General features: G+C 38.7%; 1 protein-coding gene across 2 annotated transcripts; it reads left to right on the top strand.

The window, feature by feature from the left end:
- The first annotated feature begins 178 nt into the window (after positions 1 to 178).
- Positions 179 to 25,425, top strand: UPF3A (UPF3A regulator of nonsense mediated mRNA decay). Of its 2 annotated transcripts, XM_040056135.2 has the most exons (10): positions 179 to 438; positions 2,676 to 2,782; positions 10,951 to 11,057; positions 12,995 to 13,093; positions 13,175 to 13,285; positions 16,655 to 16,710; positions 16,803 to 16,961; positions 18,830 to 18,990; positions 21,899 to 22,193; positions 25,123 to 25,425. In XM_040056135.2, exons 1-10 carry the CDS (start codon positions 214 to 216, stop codon positions 25,294 to 25,296), a joined length of 1,494 nt encoding a protein of 497 aa, XP_039912069.1. In that variant the 5' UTR covers positions 179 to 213; the 3' UTR covers positions 25,297 to 25,425. The 2 variants fall into 2 exon arrangements, with proteins under 2 accessions (XP_039912069.1, XP_039912068.1); XM_040056134.2 differs by lacking the exon at positions 10,951 to 11,057 and having other exon boundaries at positions 354 to 438.
- Positions 25,426 to 26,577: the final 1,152 nt, after the last annotated feature.

The raw sequence follows: 26,577 nt of genomic DNA, 5'->3' as shown, positions 1-26,577 counted from the left end.
CCGTGAGCTTAGGGCGAGGCCGTGAGAGGAGGGAAATGGGCACGTTTCTGTGTCTTCTCCTCGCACGGCACATCGGGAGCGCTGCGGAGCTCCAGCAGGGAAGGGGACGCAGCCGCCGCTCCCTGCCAGGGCGGGCGGTGGGAGGCTCGCGAGATCCCGCCAGCCCTGGCCGTTCTCGCGAGGTTTCCGCCCGGCTGCGGGCGCGGCGGCTCCATGCGCTCGGAGCGGGAGGCAGGGCCGGGGCCGGGGCCGGGCCGGGGCGGCGGACGCGACTCGGGGCCCATGGACACCCCGCTGCTGCAGGAGTCGCCGCGCCGCGACACGGGCGCTCTGCCGAACCCGCCGCCGCCGTCCCCGCTGCCGCCGTCCCCGCTGCCGCCGCCGCTTCACCCGGCGCCGGGGAAACAGCGGGAGGAGAAGAAGACGGCGCTGAGCAAAGTGAGGGGGCGCGAGCGCGGGGAACGGGGCGGGGGCGGCACCGGTGGTGGGAGAGGATGGGAGGGAGGCTGCAGTGAGGAGACAGACCGAGCCCGATCTCAGGAGGTTCGTGCGTTTATAGCGTATTCTTCATCTGCAGAATGAGGGTGTTCATTCCCTGGAGTATTGGGAGACCCGGAGCGTCAGTGCTAGAAATCATTTCACCTTTAATTGTGAAGTCAAGGCTGGCTGTTGCTGTGGCAAGTCAGCTTTTGTCAAGAGCAAGACGCATCTCTCTCCGTCTTTATTCGAGCACCTTTCACATAATACTTGCAGGCTGTAACAGGTTGTCCAGGGATGTCACAGAGTCTTCCTGGCTGGAGGCCTTCAGAGCCCACCTGGACATGCGCCTGTGGCACCTGCTGTAGGTGACCCTGCCTTGGTAGGGGGGGCTGGACCAGAGATGCCTTCCAACCCTGACAGTTCTGTGAGCCTTTGAGTACTGTGAGATTTGATTTGTTCCCGAGGTTTTTTAATTGAAAAACTGAAGCACTGAAAACGACTATAACTCAGAGCTCAGTAAAGTTAAATTCGGGTATCTAAATTCTCAGTAATTAAAACAGATTGCCTGAAGCTTGATGGCCGTTTTACTGCTTTGTGTGCTGGCATCATTCTGCCAGAGGTTTCTACGCAGTTTCCTGGCCTTTATTATTGGGCAGTTTAGTATTTGGGTGTGGTGGGTTGACTCTTCGTGGCTCACATCCAGCCAGGTGCTGTACAGCAAGACCCAGGAATAAGGTGGGATGGAAAAAACAAAGTGTCATCACAGGAAAATGTGAGGGAGGATCTCATAACAGCTTCTTACAGCTTTCTCGCAAATGAAAATGGAGCAGCAGGCACTGATACTTTCTCTCCAGTGGCCAGTGACCAGATGCAAAGGAATGGCACGAAGCTGTGTCTGGGGAGGTTTAGGTTGCGTGTAGAGAAAGGTTCTTCCCCCAGAGGATGGTTGGGCACTGGAACAGGCTCCCGGGGAAAATGGTCAGTGCTAAGCCTGACAGAGTTCAAGGAGCATTTGGCCCATGCTCTCAGGCACGTGCTGTGATTCTTGGGGCAGGGCCAGGAGTAGGACTTCAGTGGTCCTTGTGGGTCCCTTCTAACCAGGATACAGTATGGTTCTAACATGGAGAGAGCTAATTTACTTAATGGCTAATTGAAAATTAGAGAAGACTGTTGAGAAACAGATTGCAACTGAAACACCTTCCCACCTCCCCTTTTCCAGGCTCAACCTCCTCTGCCTGGAAGCACTACAGAAGGATGAGGAATGGGGGGAGCAGACAGGATGTAACAGCTCCTCTCTGCTGCTCCTTCCTCCTCACACTTCTTCCCTGCTCCAGCATAAGGGACCTGACGTGGGATACAACAGGATGCAGTCCTTTATGAAGTGCTGCAGAAGTGTCCCTCCCACATGCTGCAGTTGTTCACGACTTGCTGCAGCATGAGTCTCCTTCATGGGCTGCAGCCCTTCAGGACAAATCTGATATGGTGTGGGTTCCTCTGCACAGGCTTGGGACCCTTCAGGGTATCTCCACTTGCTCTGGCATGGGGTCCCTCATGGGCTGTAGGTAGATGTCTGCTCCACGGTGGTCCTTCATGGCATGTGGGGGAGCAGTGTGCCTCACCTGATCTCTTTCAAAAGACTCTCTGCTTTGGCACTTGGAGCATGTCCCCTCCTTCTCCTCTCCGTTTTGGCTGCAGGGCTTGTCTTAACACTTTTTTGCCCCCCTTACTCCTCTGTCTCACCCACTGCTGTGCTACCTTTCCTGTCCTTTCTTAAATACCTTTCTCGGAGTCACCACTGTCTTGGCTTGATGGGCTCAGCTGTGCCCTGGGGTGATCCATTGGAGCTGGCTGCACTCAGCACTGGGCAGCCCCCAGCATCCTCTCAAAGGCTGCCCTGAAAAACCCCTGCCAGGAGCAACTGGACACAGAGACCTATTACATTAAAATACTGCTGTAACAAGACCTAAAAGCTAGCTTAAATAATTTTTTAGAGATACTTTAAAATTTTTATGTAACCAGTATCTGTTAGGTTGTTGATGATTAAGTTGCAATGGTTCTCAGGCTGTTCATCAGAATATGTCACTTATCCTACAGTTTTGAAACAGTTGCAGAAACTGAGTCAGGGAATTTTTGCCATTTTTTTTCTACAGTATTTAGATCAAATGTAAATCTCCATTTCTTTTTTACATATGCAGGTGGTTATTCGAAGGCTTCCTCCTTGTCTCACCAAGGAGCAACTGGAGGAACAGCTGCATCCTCTACCTGCCCATGATTATTTTGAGTTTTGCACTGCTGATCCCAGGTGAGATGAGCTGTTTCTATAGGTTTTCAGTGCTGAAAACCTCATCAAGGTATTTGGGACATTCCAAATCACGTGTTTTTCCTCTTTTTATTGTTTTTGTTGCGTTACTATTATGGCTCACCTCAGAAGGTGGGGATAACCCAGGTTCTTGTTAATAAATCTCTTGGGGCACATTAGTGTGAAACAACACTGAATGATCAGTATTTGTAAATAAACAATGTAGGTTTATTATTGAACAACTTGGTTGCAAAGGAAAACAAAGGTATGGAGCTGTTTTGGTGGTTATTATCTATAGTAAGACAACATGAAAACATTGCACTGTGAGAGTGCAACATTACACAAGGAGAAAGAAAGAAAGAAAGAGAAAGGAAGGAAGAAATAAAGGAAAAGAAAGAAGGGTAAAGTATACAAGTGTGAGGATCTCATCACCCTTAGATCCTGGAATAAGACTTGCTTGCTGTGCAATCTTGGATCCAGATCAGGCAGGAGGAGTTGAGTGGGAAGTCCTGAATAAGTGGTAGGGAGAAGATGTTGGAACACACCATCTCTTGGGTCTGTATTCATTCAGATTCAGGTGAATATAAATCAAGTACCTCCTCAGGAGCAGGGAGCTTGATGTAATACTGTAGATTGGGGGAGACCACCTAAGACAACACTGCTACCCATCCTACCAGTTGAGATAAATACACAGCAGAGATAAACAGGCTCAGATCATAGAAGAACTCCCCAGCATTTCCTGGGGGGAGCAGGAGGAGCCCCACAGCCCGGGGGTTTGTGCAAGGAAGCACAACTTCGAATGACAAGGGGCACAGTCCTCTGCACTGGGTCCAGCTCCTATCTCACAGCCCATCATTCACCCTGTGCCTTATCAGATCAGCACTTTAGCCATTACACAACTAAAAGTTCACCTCCTCCATCTCGAACCAGCCCCCTGGGCTCCACAAATGAGCAACGTTTTGAGTCATTGTCTCTTAACAGTTCAGTCTGCTACTTAAAATATTTCTGAAAGCTGGCTGCATATGCAGAGACAATGGCATTCCTGCCTTTTCCTTTACACTCAAGATTTTAAAATGGAGGGTTTTTTATATAAATAGGGCATAATGTAGTTTGAAACGCTGATGTTTCTTTTAATCTTCATTGGTGGACTGTAACAGCCTGCTTAATTTGCTCTAAGATTCAGTCTGGGGCAAACAATCACAGAATCTTTTCATGAGTTCCATTTGAGTTTAGTTTCTTTGTTTACCTGTGTGGGTTTTTATGTGCTTCATACAATTTTTAAAATAATCTAGTTTTACTCATTTTTTTTCTCATGCAAAAGTGAAAAAGAAGAAATACTGGTTGAATTAAATTAAATCAGAATTCCTGGTATAGTTATATAATTTACTCAGTATCACAGTGGTAAAATGCAATTCCCATTTGAATAAATCCGTTTCCAGAAGAGAAACAAAACACCACGTATGCTCAATCTTCATGTGTTCTGAAAAACTGAGGTACAAGATCCATCTTGTCATATCTTAGTGTGTGGTGAATCCCCCTTCCACTGGCTCAAGATTTTTTCCAGTGACTACAGAGGGATCCCAGCTCTTTATTGCTGACCAAATTTTGAAGTTACGGGTTCTCTCAGAGTCAGTTTCACAATCAAGAAGAGATAAATGTTTAGAGAAATTATGACAGTTTCTGACCGATGTAGTTGCACATAAGTGCAGCAACAAAAATAGTAGGTTCTTCAGCTTTTCTGTTAAAATCACAAAGGATGTGAAGTGAGGAAAGAAGAGAAGTAATTCTGATTGTCAGTCTTTGTAGTACCTTACTCTTCTGAACTTTGTCATCTGTTTCCACATGGGCCTCTTTAAGGCTTCTGTTCCAGCTGTTCATTTGATAAGGCGAAAACACCAAAGGCAAACCAAAAATTCTCTGAAGAAGAGTGTCAGTTCTCACTGTGTTTAGATGCACAAATGTCAATTAACAGTTAAAAAAAATTCTAATTTTAATTTTCAAAACCAGTTTGCATAAGAATTTAGGGAGTCAGCCTGTTTAGAAGAGAGAAGGCACTGACAACAGTTGCCTATATAAAGTTTCATTTTCTCTCCTATGTGATGAAACTTGGATTACCCAAAAATCTTGCTGTTCGCTTGTTTAATTGCATCTATGGCAGGTTACCAATGAAAGATACTGGTTTTTCTCCCACACTGGTATTTGTCATGTTATTCTCTTCTGCCTTCACAAATCTAAACTCACTTAAAAAAAAAAAAAACTCATTTAAGTTTGAATTTTTCAGCATGAGTTGTTTTGTACTTGCTCTTTTTTTTTCTTCATCCTGCTTTTCAAAAAATGTTGTTTTGTACTTGCTCTTTTTTTTTTCTTCATCCTGCTTTTCAAAAAATGTGTTTTCAGACAAAAAAATGGATTTTTTCTGAATGGGTTTATCTTTACCAGGTTTGTATGGCTGCAGCTTCTTTCAGCAAACTGCATGGCTTACATGGGCATTTCACTGCCATTCTGCAGTGTTGGCTTGGCTGATTATTTGTCTTTTGACTGGCTCAAGATCACCTTGCCTCTTTTGTCCCCTTTGTTCAAATGCTGGCACATGCCCGTGTATATCTTTTTATGAGTCATCTCTTTACATTACCCACTCAGGAATATACAATAAACTTTCAGAAAGTAAAAGTCTAATCAAAGTTAATCTCAGTCTTCTCTTACCCAGCAAAGAACGCTTTTTGAATATAAACCATTGTATTGCCATTATTTGTCCTGTTATGGACAGTTCAGATTTCAGCAAACTCTGTTCATGTGTCTTCATGTCATTCCAGCTAACAGGAAAAGCTTCAGGACAAGGTCAGCATGTTTTCTCTTGTCTTTCACTGAATAGCTTTTTTTCTAGATCCTGTACCATGTACATAGTGGCAAGCAGTCCGGAGAATTCAGTGATAACAAAAACATGTGACATTGAAAAGAAATGTCACATCATCCAGTGAAGAATCCCCAGTGAAGAAGATCTGCTTGTTGGAAAGGGAAAGGGGCGTAGAGATGCTTTGATGCAGAAGCAGACAAGTTTCCTTAAGAGCTGTAACATCTCCGTTTATCCACGTCCTGTGTAACTACATCACAGAAATTTCTATACGCTCATTCAGATTTTTGAACTTGTCAGAAATTCATGCCATGAAGGATGGATGTTGGACATGGGTCAGGAGCAGTTAGACAAATATTTATTTAGACAAATATTTATGAAAAGATATTAAACATAAGGTACAAGTTTGCTGTTACAAAGTCCCTAGGCTGCAGATACTTGCAGTTACGAACTGGGTGAAGTATTGTACATTTTCTGCTTTTTAATAAACTTTCTCTTGGCATTCTCTTAGTTGCTTTTGGTAAGGGCACTTGGTCTAGACCACTAGAAAGGTCTAACTGTACCCATTTCTACATTTTTATTTCCAAGATAATTCATCCTAGAGGACAGAACAAAGAAAGATATGCATATCAACTCCAGTTTCTCTTTTTTTGTAGTCTTTATAATATCCTTATATCTTTAAGTTTACAAGATCTTATTATAGGCAAGCTATAAAACTTTTTCAAATTTCTTGTAATTAATGAATGTAATTAATGTAATTTTCAGTTTTTTAGTTATATCCATTTCAGTAAAATCATTTCAGAAAGTGACTTGTGTTTCATTCATTTTTCAGATTCATCTGATTCACTGCATTACATTTATTTTGTCTTGCATATTGACATTAAAATGCAAACAAAACACTGTTTATAGATGATAATAAAGACTGTACCTTCTTGACAGACTGTTATGTACTCAGACTTCAGATATTTAATTGTTTTTTTTCCAGATACTCTTTCCTTTTTGTCTGCTTATAAAGATTTCTGAGCCTGTTTTAAGGATTTGACTAATCAACTCTAGTGATTGCTCTCTGGCCCTTCAGGGTTTGAGTAGTATCTCTGGACTGGCACTGACTGCTAGGAATTGTTGATAGTGTGGTGAGATTATGGAAGGAAAGAAATCCGAACACAAGCTTTACTTGCATGAAAACAGTTCAAATAGTCAGTGCCATGCCATGTATCACAGAGAGTTCTAAAGCTCTTCCACAGAGCACTCGTCCTTTGCCCTCCATTACTTCTTCCCGACGTTGTGCTCAGGATTATTGTAGGTAAACAACATTAGCACTGTAGGATGTAGCTTTGCACCCAGGAGCTGCAGCACTGAAGGGGCAGCACCTTTAGTGCTTCAAGGGAAGCACCACTATGATGTACTGGGTGAAATAATTGACAGGCTTTGATTGACACAGCTCTAGTGTTTCTGCTTTCTCTGCCAGGCAAACTGCTCATTTATACTGTAAAAAGGAAAGATTAAGTTTATTTGAAATGGTGCCAGTTCCACCCATTATGTGAATGACCACAGAAGATGACAAGGATGAAGGCCAGGGGATTTTAGCTTGACATGACAGTGTCGATGATGAGTTATCAATTACTATATGAATGGGTAGATTTGACTCCAAAATTTAGTTGTAGAGCTCTATATACATGTAAGTATATATTTTATAAATGCCCATTGTGATTCATAAGTTGATTAGTATTCTACTAAGATGAGATAGCTGTTTTTATTACAGTTTGTATGTTGCTGTTTAGACTGTAAATAACTTTAAAATTGCATTCCTGTATATTAATATTTTTACACATTTGTGTTAAAAGATACTTTGTAGAAGAAGTAAACATTTAGAATGTGTTTGTTATTAAAGTCACTAGAAAAATAAGGACTTAAAGAGATGATAGACTAAGTGTTACAGAAATAAATGTACCCTGAAAGACTGAATACCCTTGAATGCAGAGCAGAAAAAACAAAACAAAACAAAAAAACCTGTTGGAATGAATAAATGTGTACACTCAGACTCATCTGGGTTATTTCCATAGAGATTGCTCCAAGTGCCGACATGTGCAGTGCATCTGTCTAAAACATTATATGTATGGAAAGCAGCATTATAGACAGCAAACATATGGCAAAATGGAACCAGCTCTCTGATTATAAAACTGAATTTCAGATCCTGAATTAAATCTGTGGTGGTAGATACTTCAGAAAAGGAGACACACAGATTTCGCTGAACCTTCTGTATGACTCAGCTGGAAGACAAAGTCCTGAAGAGTAAAGAGTATTTTAGCCAGTAACTGCTAAATACTAAGTGCAGAAGTGATGCAAGAGTGTTTTTTCCTAGGAGGGGTTGTTAGCTTCAGAGTGCCTGTAGCCCTGTGCATTCTTTGCTGCATGACCGTGCTGTTGAGTTCTGAATGGAGAAGTAAAGACATAATCTAGGGTGGGGAGTAGCTGCTGGAAGTCAGGTATCTGAAACCTTGAGTAAAAGTGATATATATGCAAGCCGGTGCTAAGTATTCTGAATTTGCTAGATTCAGTTAGCTTCCTGCCTAGAATGTTAATTTTACTTGCTTTTTTAGGCACACTGCTCACTTTGCTGGGTAAGGCCTAAGACAAGGGTTTGAAACACTCAGTTGGGTGGGTTTTGTGCTCTAAGCCCTCTGATAGCTAACTCACATGCATGTGAGAACCAACTCTCTTGTAGAAGTGGCTCCATCAGAGAAGGAACTTGTAATGGTAAGCATTGTCATGGCTCTGTTTCTGCAAGCTTCTACCCTGATACATAGCAGCAGTAATGGACAGACAGTGCTGTGTTACTGTGCTGCACATCAATGTCCTGCTGGGCTCAAATTAGAAAACATACTGTATGTTTCTGCTGATGCATGTGAAATTTTGGAAGATGTTAATGTATAGCAACAGCACTAGATCCCTTACTTGCGACATAAATTCTAAATCTCTGTTTTCCAGAGTCCTGTTTATGCAGACTCAGTTATTTTTTACTAATAAGTGCTTAATAACCATATCAAATGTCTCAGTTTTGAAAGATACTCACTCTGTTTAAGTTGAAAAAGCTAGGAAAATATTGAGTTCCAGGAAAAGATTATGCTGCCAAAGCAGGTGAAAGAGATGGCATTGATATACCAGCTAAAGGAAACAAGGAAGGAGCAAGCCTTTGTATTTTCAGTTCTTTTTCACAGTGTGTCCAACCATAAGGTTCTAAGTTCCTACGGGAAAAAAAATCCAACTGTATGATGATGAAGCTGCTTGCTGTGCACTGAGGCAGAGAAGTGCCACAGTAATGTAGGAGTGGACCCTTGTCCAAGTAACACTCATTAATCTGTAGAAAGTTTTAGTATTTTACAAAAGTTGAAGATGGAAAAACAGTGAAGTAGTTACTTAGACTAGGGACTAAAACTCAGTTCCTCAATCTCAGATAATAATAACTGGAATGAAAAATAATGTTCCCTCAAGATTCCTGGTCTTGTCTGATGAACATTTAGCACTTCAAGTGTACAATCATAGTAGTCTAATATCAGGCCTCATTTAATTTAAACCTCAAAGCACGTGAAACATAAAAATGGTGGTGTTTATGTGACAGAGAAGGAAGTTTGCTTCATGGGAGCCCCAGTTATCTGAGACTTTTTTTACTGTTGTAGCTATTAACCAGCACAGAGACTGCTTCCAGTACAGCTATAGATTGCCATGATAAAATTCCCTCCTTTACTTACACATTTTAAAAGACATCTTTTAACGCTGTGTAATTATGAAAAGTGTTAAATTTTGTCTTTGTTGAAATAGATGAGAATAAATCTGTCTTTTTATGTCTGCTTTGCATCTTGGTGGTAACTACAGCCATACTGTAGCATCTTTCAGCCCTGGCCATGCCCTAGCATGCATTTTTGTACTTATCCATTTACAGTTCATGTAATGTTTTTCCTATCCTAGAATGTCAAAATATACTGGAAATATATATAGATAAAATGGCTCTTCCTCTTCTCCTTGGAAATAGTTTATCCTCTTCAAGCTGTAGAAACACTTCATAACTGGTATTTGCAGAGCATCTAAATGAAAAAAGCCCTCTAGGTTGTTTTGGTTTTTCTTCTGGCTGCAGGTTCAAACACAGAATTGGTGGGTGTACAAACCATTGGTTATTGATAGTGCTGCTCTTTATGATCTCCTCCTAACACTGTAAGGGGAATCCATACAGATGCATATTTTAAAAAGAAAAAATCACTTGGGAGCAGTGTTGCTTTGAGTTGCCACATGCATGGATCCTGTGATCCAGTCCATATTTTTGCTCTTTCTCACTCATTGGGAAATCTGATTTTGAAAGAGCTATGGGATTGAAATACAGTTGTAGCTCTGTGTGTTTATTGTCTCCTGGTGAGTTGGTTTGAGGACAGGCCATAGGTGACAATGGAATTATGAACACAGATATTTCAAAGATACAGGCTTGTGTTAAGATTTGTTCAAAAACCTGATGTAATATGTAGTCATCAAGTCAGTTTAAGACAAACTGACTTATATGTAACACTTTCAGGGGTTTAAAGCATGTACATGCCATGACTCACAGTAACTTAGCTGATGGGTTCTAATTAATTAAATTACCTGTTTCATCATGGTTGTGGTGTGCCAGTCCTGAGGTTTTTATCAGGCACATTAAACATTTGCCCATGGAGTGGGATCTATGCCAATAAATTCTTGAAGAATTAGAATTATTTTAAGTACTTGTTTGTTTTGCTAGAAATGCTTTGGATTTTCACAGCAACTGTTGGTGACAACTAGACAGTGCACGTACATTGATAATACATGGATGTCCGATGGAGTATATTAGTTTTTTTATACTTTCTTAAAGGTGGAAATCTGTTTAAATACAGTGACAGCCCGGAAGCTGCTTCTTCACTGCAATCTTTTACTTAACCTTTTCTGTTTCAGTGACACTGACTTTTCTTAGTATGCCCAAGAATTTCCCCAAAAGCTGTTATTCATATCTCTTAAACTGGGAAATACCAAAGTTTTGATCCTGCACGATTGGAAATGTATGTTCTGCAGTTTAGAGGAAGAAAATAAACTGGAAATATTTGTGTCAGTTCAGAATAAATTTCACAGTTGCATACAGAACACTGATGTTCTGTTAATTTTTGTTACATATATATAATTAGATGTGTAAATGTAGAGGCTGCTTAAGGTAGCAGTTTCTCAAAGAAGAAAAGTACAATATGATCCTTCTGGTTTTGTGTTTTCCCTAGCACTGAAAAGAATAATAAGTAACAGAAAATAAAATTGTTTCTTGTTGCAGCCTTTATCCTCATCTCTACTCAAGAGCATACATTAACTTTAGAAATCCTGAGGACATCCTTCTTTTTAGAGATCGCTTTGATGGCTATGTCTTCATTGATAATAAAGGTTGGACTATTCGTAAGATACTAAATGTATATATATACATCTACCATTTTAGAGCATCAATTTGCTTCCTGTTTGCTAGTTATGCCATTATTTCCTCACTATGCAGTTAGTTGCATAAACACATGCTAACATTTATCACTTAAAATATAATAAAGTATAAAATATATTTGTCCATGCGGTCTTGCTTGTCTGTGTGGTGTGAGTGCTTTATGTGCATTCTTGTACTTTAGGCAATGCACTATCAAGGTCACACTAAGAAAATTACCTTATGCAAGCTTCACAGTTCATTACACTAGTAACTGAACACATTGTGAGCATGGTTTTTTACATCTTCAGTGTTTCTGAGATAGAGTTCTGCCACATATTCCTGTTTGGAAAAAGCAAGACGAAAACCTTCAACATTTTGGTTGTCCACTTTTAAGACATGTAGAGATTGAATTTTTAGGGTCTTTGCAGACATCTTGAGTTGAGTTCTGAGAACAGGAATGGCAAAATTGATTGCCAGTTTTAAAATGTTCAGTCTACAAATGTTTGCTCAACAGTAAAGAAAAAGTCTGTAATGTAGGTATGGATAAATCCAGGTCTCCTGCAGGAATAGGAAACTGCCATCTGTAAGAAGTGGTTTAGCAGAACTTCAGCAGTCCCTTGCCTCATTTGGGCATGCCTTCTATAAAAAATTGCAGAAGTTACGTAAAATAGACATTGATTTGTGGCTCTTTTGTGCAGATGTTTTCTGTTCTGTACACTCAGTGTTGCAGAGGTCCTGTGAAAAGTAGTCCTGCCCACTCTTATTAGAAACAGATCTCTAAAGAAGCTGTCAAACTGATGAATTTGTCTTCAGCATTTCCTGAGATGTTTTATTTGCTTCTAATATCCCTCAGATTTGGATGGTTTTTGTTGAGATGAGGAACAACACATTCCTAGCAGTGTGCATTTCCCAGATTTAAAGTTCTTGGTGTTTTAAGATTAAAAACTAGAAGGAAGTTATTTTTATGATTCTGCTAAGACTTTGCCTAAATTCAGCACATTCATCAATATTATGCTGGACTGAAGTCAGATATTCTGCAAAACTGAGCTTGGACACAGTTGGCCAGTTTGACTTGAGTGCTTGTACAGTTAAAGAGCATGAGGTTTGATCAGAATTGCTCTCTGGTGAGGCTTGTGGCAGCATTGCATTATGAGTCTAAAACTGAAACAAGGATTAGCAGGTTCAGTGAGGTTAACAAATGTTCTAATAGACTGAAGACAAGTTTTCCGTGGACTTGAGCAAAGTCTAATCTTGAACCTTCTGTGAGTGGAAACCAAGTGGAATTCAAAACCCACATATGGTTCTGACTCCAGTCCAAAGAAGAAGCCAGTGTTTAAGCACGACTCAAAGCAAAGAATCCCTGCCAGTAAACACAGGCGGGAGTTGCACGGTCCATCGTAAACAGAGAAGTTTCACACAATTCTGCGTGCTGAGTTTTACAGTTGTGGTTCTGAAAGGAGATGCTTTGTTTTATTACATATTACCCAGCATTTATTTATTTTTTTTTAAGTTTTAAGGCAACAAAGCCTTAGAAAAGCAACTCAACAGCTTCAGATTGATTTCCTGATAGTAGTTAATCTCATGTCAGACTGAGATTTTGTGATAGATTTTTCTAATCAATGTCTGTGAATAATTAAAAGGGAAGTATAAATAATAATGCAAGAATTTTATTTTGCAATGTAGTCATCCTTATTTTCAGTCTTGTCAGCATACCCATATAGAAGATTTTTTTATTATTATTTAAATACCTCTATGTGTAACTTTTCATTAGAAGTTTAGGAGTGAATTGTAGAAACATTTACTTTTGTTTTCACTTAAGATTTCCCAACACGTTTGAGTTTTGAAAATCTTACTTGAAGATAGGGAATGTTTCTACCCCTCAAAAAATTACGGATTGATTTCTTCTAAGGTTTGGAATATCCTGCAGTGGTTGAGTTTGCTCCATTCCAGAAGATTTCAAAAAAGAAGCTAAAGAAGAAAGATGCCAAAGCTGGGAGCATCGAAGATGGTAAACATCTTTTTTTGACATCACAGTGGAAAATTTCTGTTATGCATTGCAAAGTGTTAATTCAGAAATTTTTCTTTACAGATCCAGAATATAGGAAATTTTTAGAGAATTATTGTGCTGATGAAGAGAAGATCTGTGCCAATCCTGAGATTCTTTTGGGAGAGATTGAGGCCAAAACAAGGGAACTCATTGGTCTGTTTTCTTGATTTTTCTTACTGTTGAGAATATTCAATATCTTACTTTTATATCTTTATGATACTAGCTGCAAGAGCTGGCCTGTTCTGTTTATCAAATTTATAATACCACAGTTAAATATTTGTTTCCCAGGCGAGTAGTAGCTGTAAACCTTTAAGTCTCTATGCATGAAATCACTTGACTTCACTTGAACTTTTGCACGCACAAACACCGGCTTCAGAAATAGGCCCTTAGTAATTCTGAGTACTTTCAGATGTATTAGTAGATTGAAGATTTATTTTTAAAATACAAAATAGCTGAATCCTTAACTATTGATCCCTCATATTAGCTGCTTTTATTAAGAAACATGAAATTATCTCTCTGTTCTCATGGTCAAGATTCTGGAAAAGCCCTGAAAGTAAGGCAACACCTTGTTTTCTCTATGCATGCAGCATGACTTTGACAGTCCTGGGGGGAATTTTAAATAAGCTGAGCACTGAAATCTTCAGTTCTATTAGGCAGTTTTCAGGATGACATGGAATTTTGATGTATCTTCAACTGATAACATGCAGAACACTTAGTCTTTCCCTAGGTGTGACAATTGAGTAGGAAATAAAATTGACCTTTGCTGTTAGTTCTTTACAGTGAAGAAGTGGCCACCTCTTTTGATTAGAATCATAGAATCATCTAGGTTGGAAACTTGCTGTTCAAAAACATCAAGTACAACCACTAACAGTGCCAAGTCAACCACTAAACCATGCCCCCAAATGCCACAACTGCACATTATTTAAATACCTCCAGGGACAGCAACTCCACCATTTCCCTGGGCAGCGTATTCCAGTGCTTGACAGTCTTTTGTGGAGAAATTTTTCTTAGCATCCAATATAAACCTACTTAATTGCATCTTGTGGCCATTTCTTCTCACTTGTTACTGCTGTTTGAGAGTTGACTGGAGAGATATGGAACTCTAATAATTTAGCAGAAATGGAAGTGGACATTTAGATAACTCTGTTATCAGTAAAACTTGTTTATTGCTGTTTTAGATTGGGAAGTCACCCAATAATTTTTATTTACCCCAAATCTTCCATGACATTTTTGACAGCAGAGTAAAGGCAGTAAAATTTTTTAATAAGTTTGTAATTTACAAAAAGTTTATGGTTTCAAGAAGATTAATTAACTTTAAAATATTCTATAAGTGAATGATTAATCCTGAGAGTTGCAGATTTCTGAGTAGCAATATTAACTTGAAGGTAGCTTTATATTAAGACTTTCAGTGTTTCATTTCTGTTAAATCAGAGTAAATCAAACTAGTTGCTTTATTTTATTCAAAGCTGTGGCCATTGCTATCAATACAAAACCAAATATTTCTTCAGCAGGTAGCGTGTTTATTGCAAAAGTATGTAAGGGTTTAGCTGTGTGTCGAGTTTCAACAGTGTTTCTCCTACTGATGTCAGCGAAGGATGTGCCTGAGACTTTGCTGGCAGAATTGAGCCTCACATGCTCAGCATTTCTCCATGCAAACCAACATTTTTTATGCATCGTGCCAGATGATCAGTTTCCCTGTGACAGATGTGAAAGAGATTTTCTCTGTAGTGAGATGAAGATAAGCTCTTTTTCTGGTTTGTTTGTAGATAGCAAGGTAAAATGTAGTTTTGCTGACACAGCTCTTCATTTAGTAACTTATTTTCTTTTAAAGATTCTTAAATATTTTAAGAAAATGCTCTTAGGTTTGTATTTGCAGTAAGGCCCATAAATAAGATGGGTAATATTCAAGTTTGATAAACATTGTTTTTTTCCCTTCCTCTTTTGGTAGTACTCATCAAACTTCCTCTCTCCCTTGAACTTCAAGTTATAATTTCTCATTAAACCTCTTGCACTAGTCTTAGTCATGACTACGGTCAGGTTCTGAACTCTTCATTGCAGCTTATCCTTTTGAAACCCAGACCTTCCACTTACAATTTGTGATCTCTTTCAGCCCATAAAGGTGCACCGAGGCAGCCACCGCTCAGGCAGGGGAACTTAGGGAGTAGGAGAGAGGCAAAACACAGATCTGAGGGACTGGAAGGGGGCTCTGGGGACCTAAAAACTTGTCCAAAATGATGGGCTGGTGGGGAGGATGGGGAGGCATGGAAAATAATAGGGATAGAGGGAGGAAAATATCAAATCAACAATCTTCATTGGTTGTTGATTTCCTGCCATCGATATTTGCTAAAAAGAAATAGTGAATCCTATCAGCCTTCTCATTAATAGCTGTAACAAAGTTTTGTTATTAATGAATGAGTTGCCCCAGCATAATCCAACTTCCAATGCAAAAAGGTTTAAATGTTTATGTGATATGAATTGTGTCTAGATTTTGGCCATGTCATTTCAGATTTGTTGAAAACTTTTTTAATTCTTCTTTTTTTTCTTCTTTTTTTCTTTCAATTTTTTTCATGCATTTCAATAGGGAATATTTTTATGTGGTTTGGGGGAGAATCAGATACATAAGTGTAGAGCAATTTCAAGTAGTAAACATTTTCCATTCTGGGACTTCTAAAACTGACAAAATTTGTTGTAACTACTCACAGCTGTAAGTACAGGCTGAATTGAAGTCTGGGTTCAGTACTGACAGTCATGAATAATTTGATAAGGAACATGCTAAAGAATTTGATTATGTTCTCCAAGTTTTTGAAGAATTTGGGGATGGTTCAGACAGGTGACTTGATTTCAGAGTGCGGAGACAGCTCTGTAATAAAAGAATGGCTGTATGATCCAGTAGACAAGAACTTTTATTTGCAATTTGGAAAGCCAGGGCTTTACTGGATCTGCTGGTACTTTGCTATGTAACCTGGGACAAACTGCTTATCTCTTATTCCTCCTGTTTTCCCCTGGAAAGGTGAATACTGAATGTCAGGTAAAGGAAAATGTTATATGAGACTGAAAATGTTTCCTTCATGATGTACTTTGAAAACTGGGATTGAAAAGTGCTATGTGAGATTACAGTAATGTGAGCTGTATATGGACAACAATATAGCTGCATTTTGATGTAAAAAAGTAAAAAGCAGGAATAGGTTCTGAACACGTTTCTTTATTTTTTTTAGTGAAATAACCATTCAGTGAGCAAGAGAGAAAGCCATTCTTTTGAACTGAAGGGATGTGATCTTTAATTAAACATCAAATAATCATTCAACATATTTCTGTTGCTTCTAATGCTAAGAGCAAAAAAAGCAATTAAGTGTTTCTAAAGCAGAATGATGGCAATGCCTTCAAAAGTACATGAAACAGATAGTTTTATCAATAATTTAGCTCCCTTTCAGATAAAGCTAGAAAAAGGGGGTTAATACTAAAGTAAAGAACTGAGTAAATTTTAGGAGTTGAACACTATATCACAAATTTTTTGTGTTTTAGCTAGAAGAACAACACCCCTTTTGGAATATATTAAAAATAGAAAATTAGAAAAGCAGGTACGTTCAGACTTTTGCCTGAAGTTTGACATTTACATTTCATATGGTTTTCTCTTGAACAATTTACAATTAATCATTCTTGAACTCTTCAGAGAATACGAGAAGAGAAAAGAGAAGAACGAAGACGGAGGGAATTGGAGAAGAAACGTTTGCGGGAGGAGGAGAAAAGGAAGCGCAGAGAAGAAGAAAGACGTAAAAGAAAAGAAGTGGAGAAGCAAAAGAAGATTTCTGAAAAAGAAATAAGGATCAAGGTAACTTAGAACTAATGAAAAAGGAAAAATATTCTTCTTTTGAAGTTATCTAGAAGTTCTTTGGTACCTCAATGTTTCTGTAGTGTACAACAGCACACTGGTGTGGTGTGGAGACACCAAAACAGTTTTGACTGGAAGGGACAGTAATGTAGGGCTTTGACTGCATTGTTTGAAAGTGTGACTGATGGCCTTACCTAGTATGATGTGCTGGTGCAATTACAGCAGGTAACTCAGATATCTTCATACAACTCTGCTGCGTTCTATGCCAGCATTGCCTGACAGAACCAAATTGTTCTCTGCCAGCCTGTTGAAAGATTATTGTGGGTTTGATCCCCATGTGAGCCATTCACTTAAGGCTTGGACTTGATGATCCTTGTGGGTCTCTTCTAACTCAGAAGATCTGTGATTCTGTGTTTCTGTGAAATATAGCTTTAGCACTTTCTGTCATGCAAATCTTCATTTGGCCATGTGTGTAGAGACACATGTTTATGCTCAGAAGTGATGTATTTTAATTGTATGCCCTAGCCAAGTTATAGCAAAGTCTTGGTAATTTCAGGTTACATTGCTTTTCAACAATCTGAATGGATTTTAATTACATCACTTATGAGGTTGTGTCTTGTGCTATCAAGTCAGACCATATAAAACCATCTTATTTGTATAAGATGACATAGAAAAAAAATGTTCATCTGAACCAAATTGTTATTGGAAAGACTTTATAGGCTGTTTAGAAGAGGAAATTTGGTATAAGAATCTGTAGTATAAAGAAAGAATACACAGACTTAACTCAGATTTAGTGGTGGTGAAAAGCCACAGAACTGTGAACGTCTTTCCTCATTTCTTCTTGGAAAACAGTTTTCTTCACCTAAAAGTATAAAAATAGTAAATTCTGAAGATGAATTATATCTTTTTCATATCTGGGCCTTAAAAAAATACTCTAGAAGTTAATATGAAAAAGGGACTTAATCCTTAGAATATATTACCTAAAATTGTTTGTCCAAAAAGCCCCAGTATTTATGACATATCTGTGCTGATATGACCCTGAAAGCTATTTCTGTCTCTGAAAAAAAAGAAAATACTAACTGAGAGAAACATTATAGAAGTTTTAAATATTGGAGAAGAGTAACCTGTGCTCATTTCAGAAATGAAGACAGAGATGTTCTGCCTAGAATTGATATGTTAGGGTAGTAATTTGAGACGGTCCTTCGGTAAAGATTATGCCTGTAATGCTATACACTGCTGAAACCGTGTGTGGGTTGCTGTGAAAGGAACAGACTTCTTGAATATCCTAATCTTCGAGGTGAAAATGCAATGACTTCTCTTCCTCTAATATCACAAGTTTTTCCACATCTGTATTTGTGTCATGATGTACTAAGCACCTACTTCTACATGCTTGTCTATCCCAAGTAATTCATGTGACACACATTTTATATATAATTCAAGGAGTGAGGTATTAATCCTACCCTCTTTGTAGTATTGTAGAGGTTCTACTTCTTATTTTATGGGCAATGACATTGAGTTCTGTTACATGATTTCTAAGAAACCATAGACCATAATAATGTCTTTATATTTAAAACTCAGGAGAGAAGAGTAGGTAAGTGCTCTGAGAAGATTAGGTAAGTGCTTTCTCCAGTATTCTCAGCATATTTGAAAATGTGCAGTTGAATGCCTGTTAATGAGTGTCACTCCTTAGCAAATATAAACTGCGCTTTAAAAATAACTTTAAATTTCATACTTTGTAAAATACATCCCTAGTGTGTAAATAAGGTATCTCCAGTCTTAGCAGGCTACCAATATATTTAGTACTTGTTAAAATGTCTGTACAAATGGCGGAATAATTTTTCATCATAATATAAACAAATATCTCTTAGCTTCTTAAGAAGCCTGAAAAAGGAGATGAACTGGCCAGTGAAAAGCACAAAGAAAAAGGTGAAGAAGCTGACGTTGAGGAAAACAAATGGGATAAATCACCTGGATCTGGAAGTATAAAATCCAAATCTTTGGAGAGTTCACCAAAAGGACTTAAGGAAAAGTAAGTAATATTTATCTTTTTTAGTCTTTAATTTAGATCTTAAATACTTTCATTGCAAGACTTATATTTAAGTGGTGCATTGACAAGATGTTCTGTCACCAAAGAACCAGTTTCATTCTGTGTGTGAATAAATCTCTTCCTGTTGTTTCGGTGAAAGGTGTTTCATAACAATTTACTGACCTGGTGGCAGTATTAATGGATACAATTCATTATTGGTGAAATGCTATGAAATCCCAGATTGGAAGGATTTCTGCATGAAAATTCAAGTCATGCAAGTCATTTTGTTGTTATTTCACCTGTTCCCCATCAAGAGTTCAGGTAAGGCTCTACTTCCATTACTCATGTCAAAGACTAAATTGGCCACAATGCCGTACTTTTCCTTCACACGTGGGTTGGCTGCAATAAACATATAAATGTGTTAGGTAACTGGGACAAAGGTGTGAATGAAAGCCTTACGATAGATCCTTGCAGTAGGCTGTCTCTTTCTCCCACTGCCTTTTGTGTTACATTTGCAATGGTAGGAACAAGAGGCATAGCTCAGTTCTATTACTGCTGTAGCCTGGAAGTTACTCATCTTAAAAGTGTTTTCAGCCATTGCTTCTCTTTCTTGTCCTTTGGCATCTGAGTCCCATTGCAAGCACGATGTACCGATAGGATATGTGAGATAAATAAGAAAAATATATATGTTCTGAATGTTCCTGAAAACTTCCATGTCCTGTTGAAAGTGAAATATTTAGCAACTTCTTTGCTGATGGTCTGCAAGAAAGGAAGCAGAACAGGTTGAACAGAAACACTTGCAGTGGCAAAATCAGTTATTTGCTACTCATAGAATCATTCAGGTTGGAATGGACCCTTAAGATCATTGAGTCCAACTGTTAACCCACCACTGCCAAACCGCCACCATAATCTGTGTCCTTAAGTGCCACATCTATATGTCTTTTAAATACCTCCAGGGATGCTGACCCCTCTACTTCCCTGGCTTTTTATGGATTAAACTTTTGGTGGTGCCATGTAACATTGTTTGCTATTGATCCTGTCAGATTAATAAGGCATTAATGTAGATTTTGCTCTTGTAAAATAGAATTTGTTTGGCTGCACAGGTACAGTAAGCAAAGCATTACCTTGTCCTTCCAAATGCTGATTTAATCTTGATTTTTAGTGGGTAAGTAGCAAGCTATGAGCAATTTCAGCTGGATTGAGATTTTAAGTGAAACTACTTTGTCACTGACTCAGAAACTGGAAATAAGCTCTAACTGCCAACTCCACCTGCAGGAGGCTGAACTGCCTGTTCAAAACCATGTCAAAGGCTTGGTAGCAACAGCTTCCTACCACAAATCAAAATCTCAGTAGGTGCATAAGTCACATGGTCAAATACAGATTTGAAACTACACCAAACAGAAGTATGCTTCCATTCCCTTTACTTCCATTTGTTTCTGCTTTCTCTGACGGTGTAACTTTGTCTTCTACCTATACTCTGAAACGGCTTACCCTGCCATTTCACTCTTGCCTGCCTGTTCATTGTGACTGAATATTAGGAATCTACTTTAACCACTCTTTGAACAGGAGTTTGTATCCCTGTCACCTGCCTGCCTTCAGACACAGCACTGCCCTCCTGACAGTAACAGACAAGGGAAGAGACGAGTACCAGGCAACAAACTGAGGGAATCTTTTAGGCTTTTTGGTAGGTCATGTCCTGAGCCTTGCTAGGATTTGGAGTTAGGTTCTGGAATAGCATATTAAATATGAAACAAAGCAACTTAGAGCCACATACCCCTTGGGAGCTAATACAGTATTTTATTTAAATGTATTCATGCTACAGGTACAGGATCTGTATAATTGTGGTTGGTTCAGGTGTCTGTGACAGCTGGGACTTTGCTTCCACCTGGTGAATGTGTTATGCTGACACAAGCTCAGTCTGGCAAAATGCTAAATAACCTACCTCTCATTCAGGTTCTGCTCTGACTTTCAGGTCTTCCTGAGATGTGAACCCTCATTTGGCAGCCCCACTAATGCCGAAGTTCATGACAGATGCTAACAATTTTCACATTTCTGTTATATGAAAAAAAGTTATATATATAGATACTTTTATTTGTATTAAATAATTCTTAATGAGAAGCATATCACTATTTGATTACTACACCATTATTTGCAGTTTGGCCATATGAGATAAACACCTATTTGCTGAACTGGAACAATGACATGAATAAGAGAGCTGAGAATTTTATCAGACAGGCAGCAAAACGTTGCCAGTAGTCTTTATAATATAAACCATTTACAGCATAGCAGAAATTAAGTATCATGTTGTGGTAAGGTAATGGTCTTTGCAGATATAAAATATGCAAAGGCAGGCTAGATTACTTGGAGACACAATAAACAAAAGCCTGGAACATAAGTATTTATTTTCACAAATGTCTTCTGCAAATTGTCATTTAATAATCTTTGTTATACAGAGACATAAAATTTACAGATTGATACATGATGCCTGCACAGTTCCTTCAGATCCTCAGTGTTCCTGTTCCAAGGGAATACTTACATGCATGACTCACCTAAACACCAGGCTGCAGAAGGTAATAGTGCAGGTGTGTTTATGTGAAGGGTATGGGGAAACTATTGATAGGATTTCAAAGAGGGATAGAAGGTGAAGAATGGGCCTTCCACAACAGCTGCACAAAAGCTTGGTAAAGATTTGTCTGCTATTCTGAACTGAATGCATGGCCAAAGGCTGCACATACATGGGTGAGACATTCAGCATATAACTCCTTTGTAATGAGAAAAAAAACAACCTTGCTTTGCATACAACTTAGCTACACTCTTCTGACGTCAAAGGAAGGCTTTGACTTGCATCTTTCTGTGGTTCCTTTTTATTGTTAATTGCTTGGATTTTCTTTCTTTTTATACACACTCATAGGTCACAAAATGATAGTGACAAAGAGCAAAGAGATTTGGAGAGAAGATTTCGCGAAAAAGAACCTGAAAGACAAAGGTATCGATTGGATGATGGCAGAAAGCATAGAACTCACTATGAGTTTGACAAGTTTATGAGAAGGAATGAAGAAGAGCTGAAATGGGGGAAAGGATACAACCAAGACAGAGGAAAGAAAGGGAACTACAGCTACAGCTTCACTGTGGAGGCAGTAGACAAACTGGGTAAAGAGGACAAGTGTGATGACATGGCATCCAAAAAGGAGCGCATAAGAAATAAGGTTCTTTTATTCATTTAGGATAATATTTCATTAGTTAAATATGGTTCAAGATCACAAGTTTTAACTTCTGCAAATTCAGCATAAAGATGCTCTTTCAAAAGAATTCTTTATCTTATTTTCGGTAAAACCCAGATTTCTTTCTGGGTTGTTGTCAAAGCACAACAGCAGTTAAAATAAGTTAAGGTTGCAGGCTCATTCATATTCACAATATGTAGAAGACTTTCTGTCTTCATTTCAACCCTGTCATTTTACAAATACTATTCTTGGAAGCCTTACATTTTATAAGTGTATTAAAAATTGTTACACTTCTGATCTGTAATGAAAATTTAAAAACTGGCATGTTAGTCTTTTATAAATGTACTTCCATTACTCTCATAAAATAATTATATTATGGATTTGCCAGGCACGCTTGGTAGAGCAATGAGGACTTAAATAAATAGCTAATTCAGAGAGCGTGAATGTAGGGATTCTTCAGTATTGCATACCTGCCAGTGTGAAAAGGCTGTCATTTCATCAGGGTAAGTGTATCCTCATAGCTGTTGTCAGGGAAAGACCAGATGCAAAACCAGTGTTAGCAGGGCCTGTATCAGGGTGTGTAGTAGAGGTGTCCATTATTGTCTTCCAGAGATGGGTACCATTTTCCTCAGGCTGGCTGATTTCACAGATGTGCTAGAGTCTTTTCAGGATGTGGCTCTCCTTGTCAGCCCTGTTCTCTCTCTCTTGTGATCCTAGATTTTCCACAAAAGATGACCATAACACTGTTAGTGTAGAAATCTATTCTGCATGTGAAACTCTTCTTTCAAAGCAAGTGACTGATGTGTACTGTGGGCTAAGGCTGACGAGTGTAAACTGGTCACATGCGGAGTGAGTCTGCAAGGATTGTGTAGGGAACAAGTTCAGGTGGAGTCACGGTGCACGTCAAGGAAGTCATCTTGTGCAAACACAGAAAGCCCGGTGTGCCCCAGGCTTTTTTATGCTGAGGTCAGCTGGGCAGGATGGCTAAGATTTATCTGCATTTGCACATTAGCCACTTTCCTCATCAGTGGCTCTACATTTTTCTGTAGAAGAGACAGAAAAATAGCTAGTTCAGAAACAGGAAGATGGGAAGAATGGTTTTTTTCTCATTCTTGCCATGCTCTTCTTGAAATCTGTCAAATTAATCTCCAGCCTTGGAACTGGATGGTGGGTCTTGGGGATCTTTTGGCAAGTGTTAAGAAGCTGCCTGCTTTTTATTTTTTTACATGCTTCTGGTAGCTTGCTGAGTCTCTGGATTAGTCCATATTTAGGACTAAAATGCTAGATTTGTTCTCGAAAAAAATAAGCATCATCATTAAGGTATTTTGCAGTGTGGTGACTCTTTCCCTTAGAGTATTTATCACATAGGTGAGATTAGGGCTCAGTTTTACAACTTAGATATAGCATTGACAATGCCACCACAAATTTTTAGTCAGAGATGGAACCTCTTTCTGAAGTTTGTAGGATTTAATTAGAAAATGAGAAATTTCCAGTGTAAGTAATGTGATAGCTTTTATGCAAACCACAGGCTACAGAGGCTGTGGTACAGAAAGTCATTCAGACCCTTTATCATAAACTTTCTAATGGGCACAGCTTGTCAGAGGATCTACTTTTATGTGGCTGTTTGGGATATAGAAAGGTGTGTTATGCATTTCATACCACACTGCAAAGCACTAACTAGAATGATCTAGTCATAAAGCTCAGTAGTGAATCTTGACATCTGGTCTAAAGAGAAGGAGGAAAAAATGAATGAAAAAAATACAAGTGGGTCAAAAAAGATTAAGGAAAAGAAAAGGGGAAATGCATATTGGGAATAAGAAAAGAGAACTGACAGAACAAAAATTCAGAATTACTTCAAATTATGAAGGCAATTGAAAATTGGTATAGTTTGATGTAGGACAATTTCAGTGCTCTGCCACTGTCTTTTAAGTAGGCTGCTGGCAGATTCTAAACAACACAAGACTGATCAAAAAGCTCAGGTACTGGTGAGCTTTCAGCTGCTTCATGACATGTGAAAGTAAAATACCCTTACCAGGAAAAGACTTCTTAAGCAAAAGTTTCTAACTGGTGTGTTTTACTAATAAAATTTCCAAAATAAAGAGTTCTCTGAAGAGCTACAGAGCATCACCATTTGCAGGTTTGAGGTGTCTTTTCTGTGTAAACTGGCTCCTCCTTCCATTTTCTCAGGATAAGCGCAGCATGTATATGATTGGGTCACTCACAGAGCCTGCACATGCTCAAATTGTACTTACTTTGCTTATTATCAGTGCATAAATTCTCCTGCTGTCTTACTCAGTATGGAAGGCAAGATGAAGTGGAGCAATAACTGTGCGATTTTATTTTGATGCGTATAATTCAAATGTGCATTGCATGTTTAAATTCTGGTAATGATGGGATAATGATTGATGATCAGTTGAGGACAATTTTCTAGCAGCTAGCTGCTAGCTGCTGAGCTGTCAGGTGTGCCTTGGATTTTTATGCTTATATGTAATATTTGACATTCATCTGCAGAGTTGCAAATGCACAGGCTATTGTTCTTCTCAGCTGATGTTAGTGAAGGTAGCAACTTTTCTTTTGTTCTACTTGTAATACCATGTTTGATAATTGTCTGCAGTATTTCTTCTTGTTTATGTCAAATGTGTCATAGGATCTTTAATTTTTACAGCATTTCTCATTTATTCAAAATGTTTGGCTCCCAAGAATGGTGTTATAAACAGCACCTATTGAATACTAGATCTCGAATACCCCGTCAATTTTCATTACACGCCATTTTTTTCCTGGTTCTTATGAAATGCAAATGCAAAGTAATTTAACACAAAATCTACTTTCTTCATAAAGATTTAAAAATGTTAAAATTCTACATATGTATCCCACATGGGTTGCTTGGTGTTAACCATTGTCTCCCTCCTTCTAGGATCGTCCAGCCATGCAGTTGTACCAGCCAGGAGCTCGCATCCGAACACATATGGGACCTACAAGTAAAACCTATGACTGCACTGGGAAATCCTTTGAAGATGCTCTTGATAAAAAGTATGAGGCAGATAATTCAGCTGGAGCTAGTTCTGAAAAGACCGAAGAAGCAGAATAAAACAATCTGGGGGAAAAGGCTTGTGAAAAGGAATGAATTTAAGATTCAGCATCATCACAAAAAATCCATTGGGCTGTTTCAGAACTCTACAGGCAATTGTGTCAACAAAATAACGATCGCTCTGCCTCTTACTTTCTGTAAAATAAAGGGAAGAGTGACTGGAGATATATGAAATATCTTACAGCAATGGAGTATTGTTGCTTTTTTATAAAAAGCAGCTCAAGCACTCTTTGCCTAATTTAAAAGCAATTCAAATATTTTATTAGATTTACCTTGAAACAGAAGACCCTCTGACAAAGAATATTTATATAAGACTTTACAGAAGCTATGTCATCTTCTTGAGTCTAGAGAAATAAAATGTAAATTTGCATCAGTTTGAAACCTGAGGCACTTTACATGTATTTGGTGCATGACATGAGGGTCCACAGGATGCCCTCCTGCAAATGGCAGGGGCAGGAGCTGCTGCAGGGTGTTGCAGTTAGACTCGGTGGGACCAGCCCTGGGACAAAGCTCTGGAGCCAATGGTGTTTGTAGGATGAGGCTCACAGTTTGCACAGTTGTGAGGAATGTCCAGTGGTGTCTGTACCTCATGGTGTTTACATTGGTTTTCAATTAACCATAGTGTCAGATAAGTGTTAGTAAAGCTACAAGTATGTTGTTGGAGAGTTTGTCTTTTTCTGAGCCACTTTTGCCTTTTATGTTTTAATAGATTCCGTGTGCTTATAACAGAAGATAGCTAATCCAAACATCAGCACATTAACAATAAATCTGGTTTTAATTAATTAGCTGGTTTTTATTGTTCTGACACTGATTTTTGAACAAAAAAAAGAGTGGTGATGACTTTTTATATGCTAATGTTTCATATAAATTGCAATAACAGGATTTGGAAAATGTAAGATATATGAACATTCTGCAGTTTTATTTGTTAAAAAATTAAACACACTTGAATGTCATTTGCAAGCTACCATTTTGTTAGTTCTAGGCCAAGTTCTGCCCTCTAAGGCAGGCACATGGACGTACGTGTGTGTGTGTGTGTGTGTGTGTGTGTGTGTGTGTGTGTGTGTGTCTTCTGTTGGTTTCAATGATGGATGTGTGTTTATGAAAGGGCAGGATATCTTCATTTGTCTTTCATAGCTGAAAATTTCTCAGTTGTCTGAAACTGAGACCTGCTTTGTCATTGAAGTTAAATAGTAATTTATTTTTACATCTTCTCTGAACATTTTATTATTAAGCATAACATCTAATTGTCCTAGACTGAAAATTACTTACTGTATTTTACCA

Source organism: Hirundo rustica, chromosome 2, assembly GCF_015227805.2.
Source record: "Hirundo rustica isolate bHirRus1 chromosome 2, bHirRus1.pri.v3, whole genome shotgun sequence".
Classification (NCBI taxonomy): Eukaryota; Metazoa; Chordata; class Aves; order Passeriformes; family Hirundinidae; genus Hirundo; species Hirundo rustica.
Note: the sequence above shows the minus strand (reverse complement) of the source record. Positions and strands in the feature narration are given on the sequence as shown.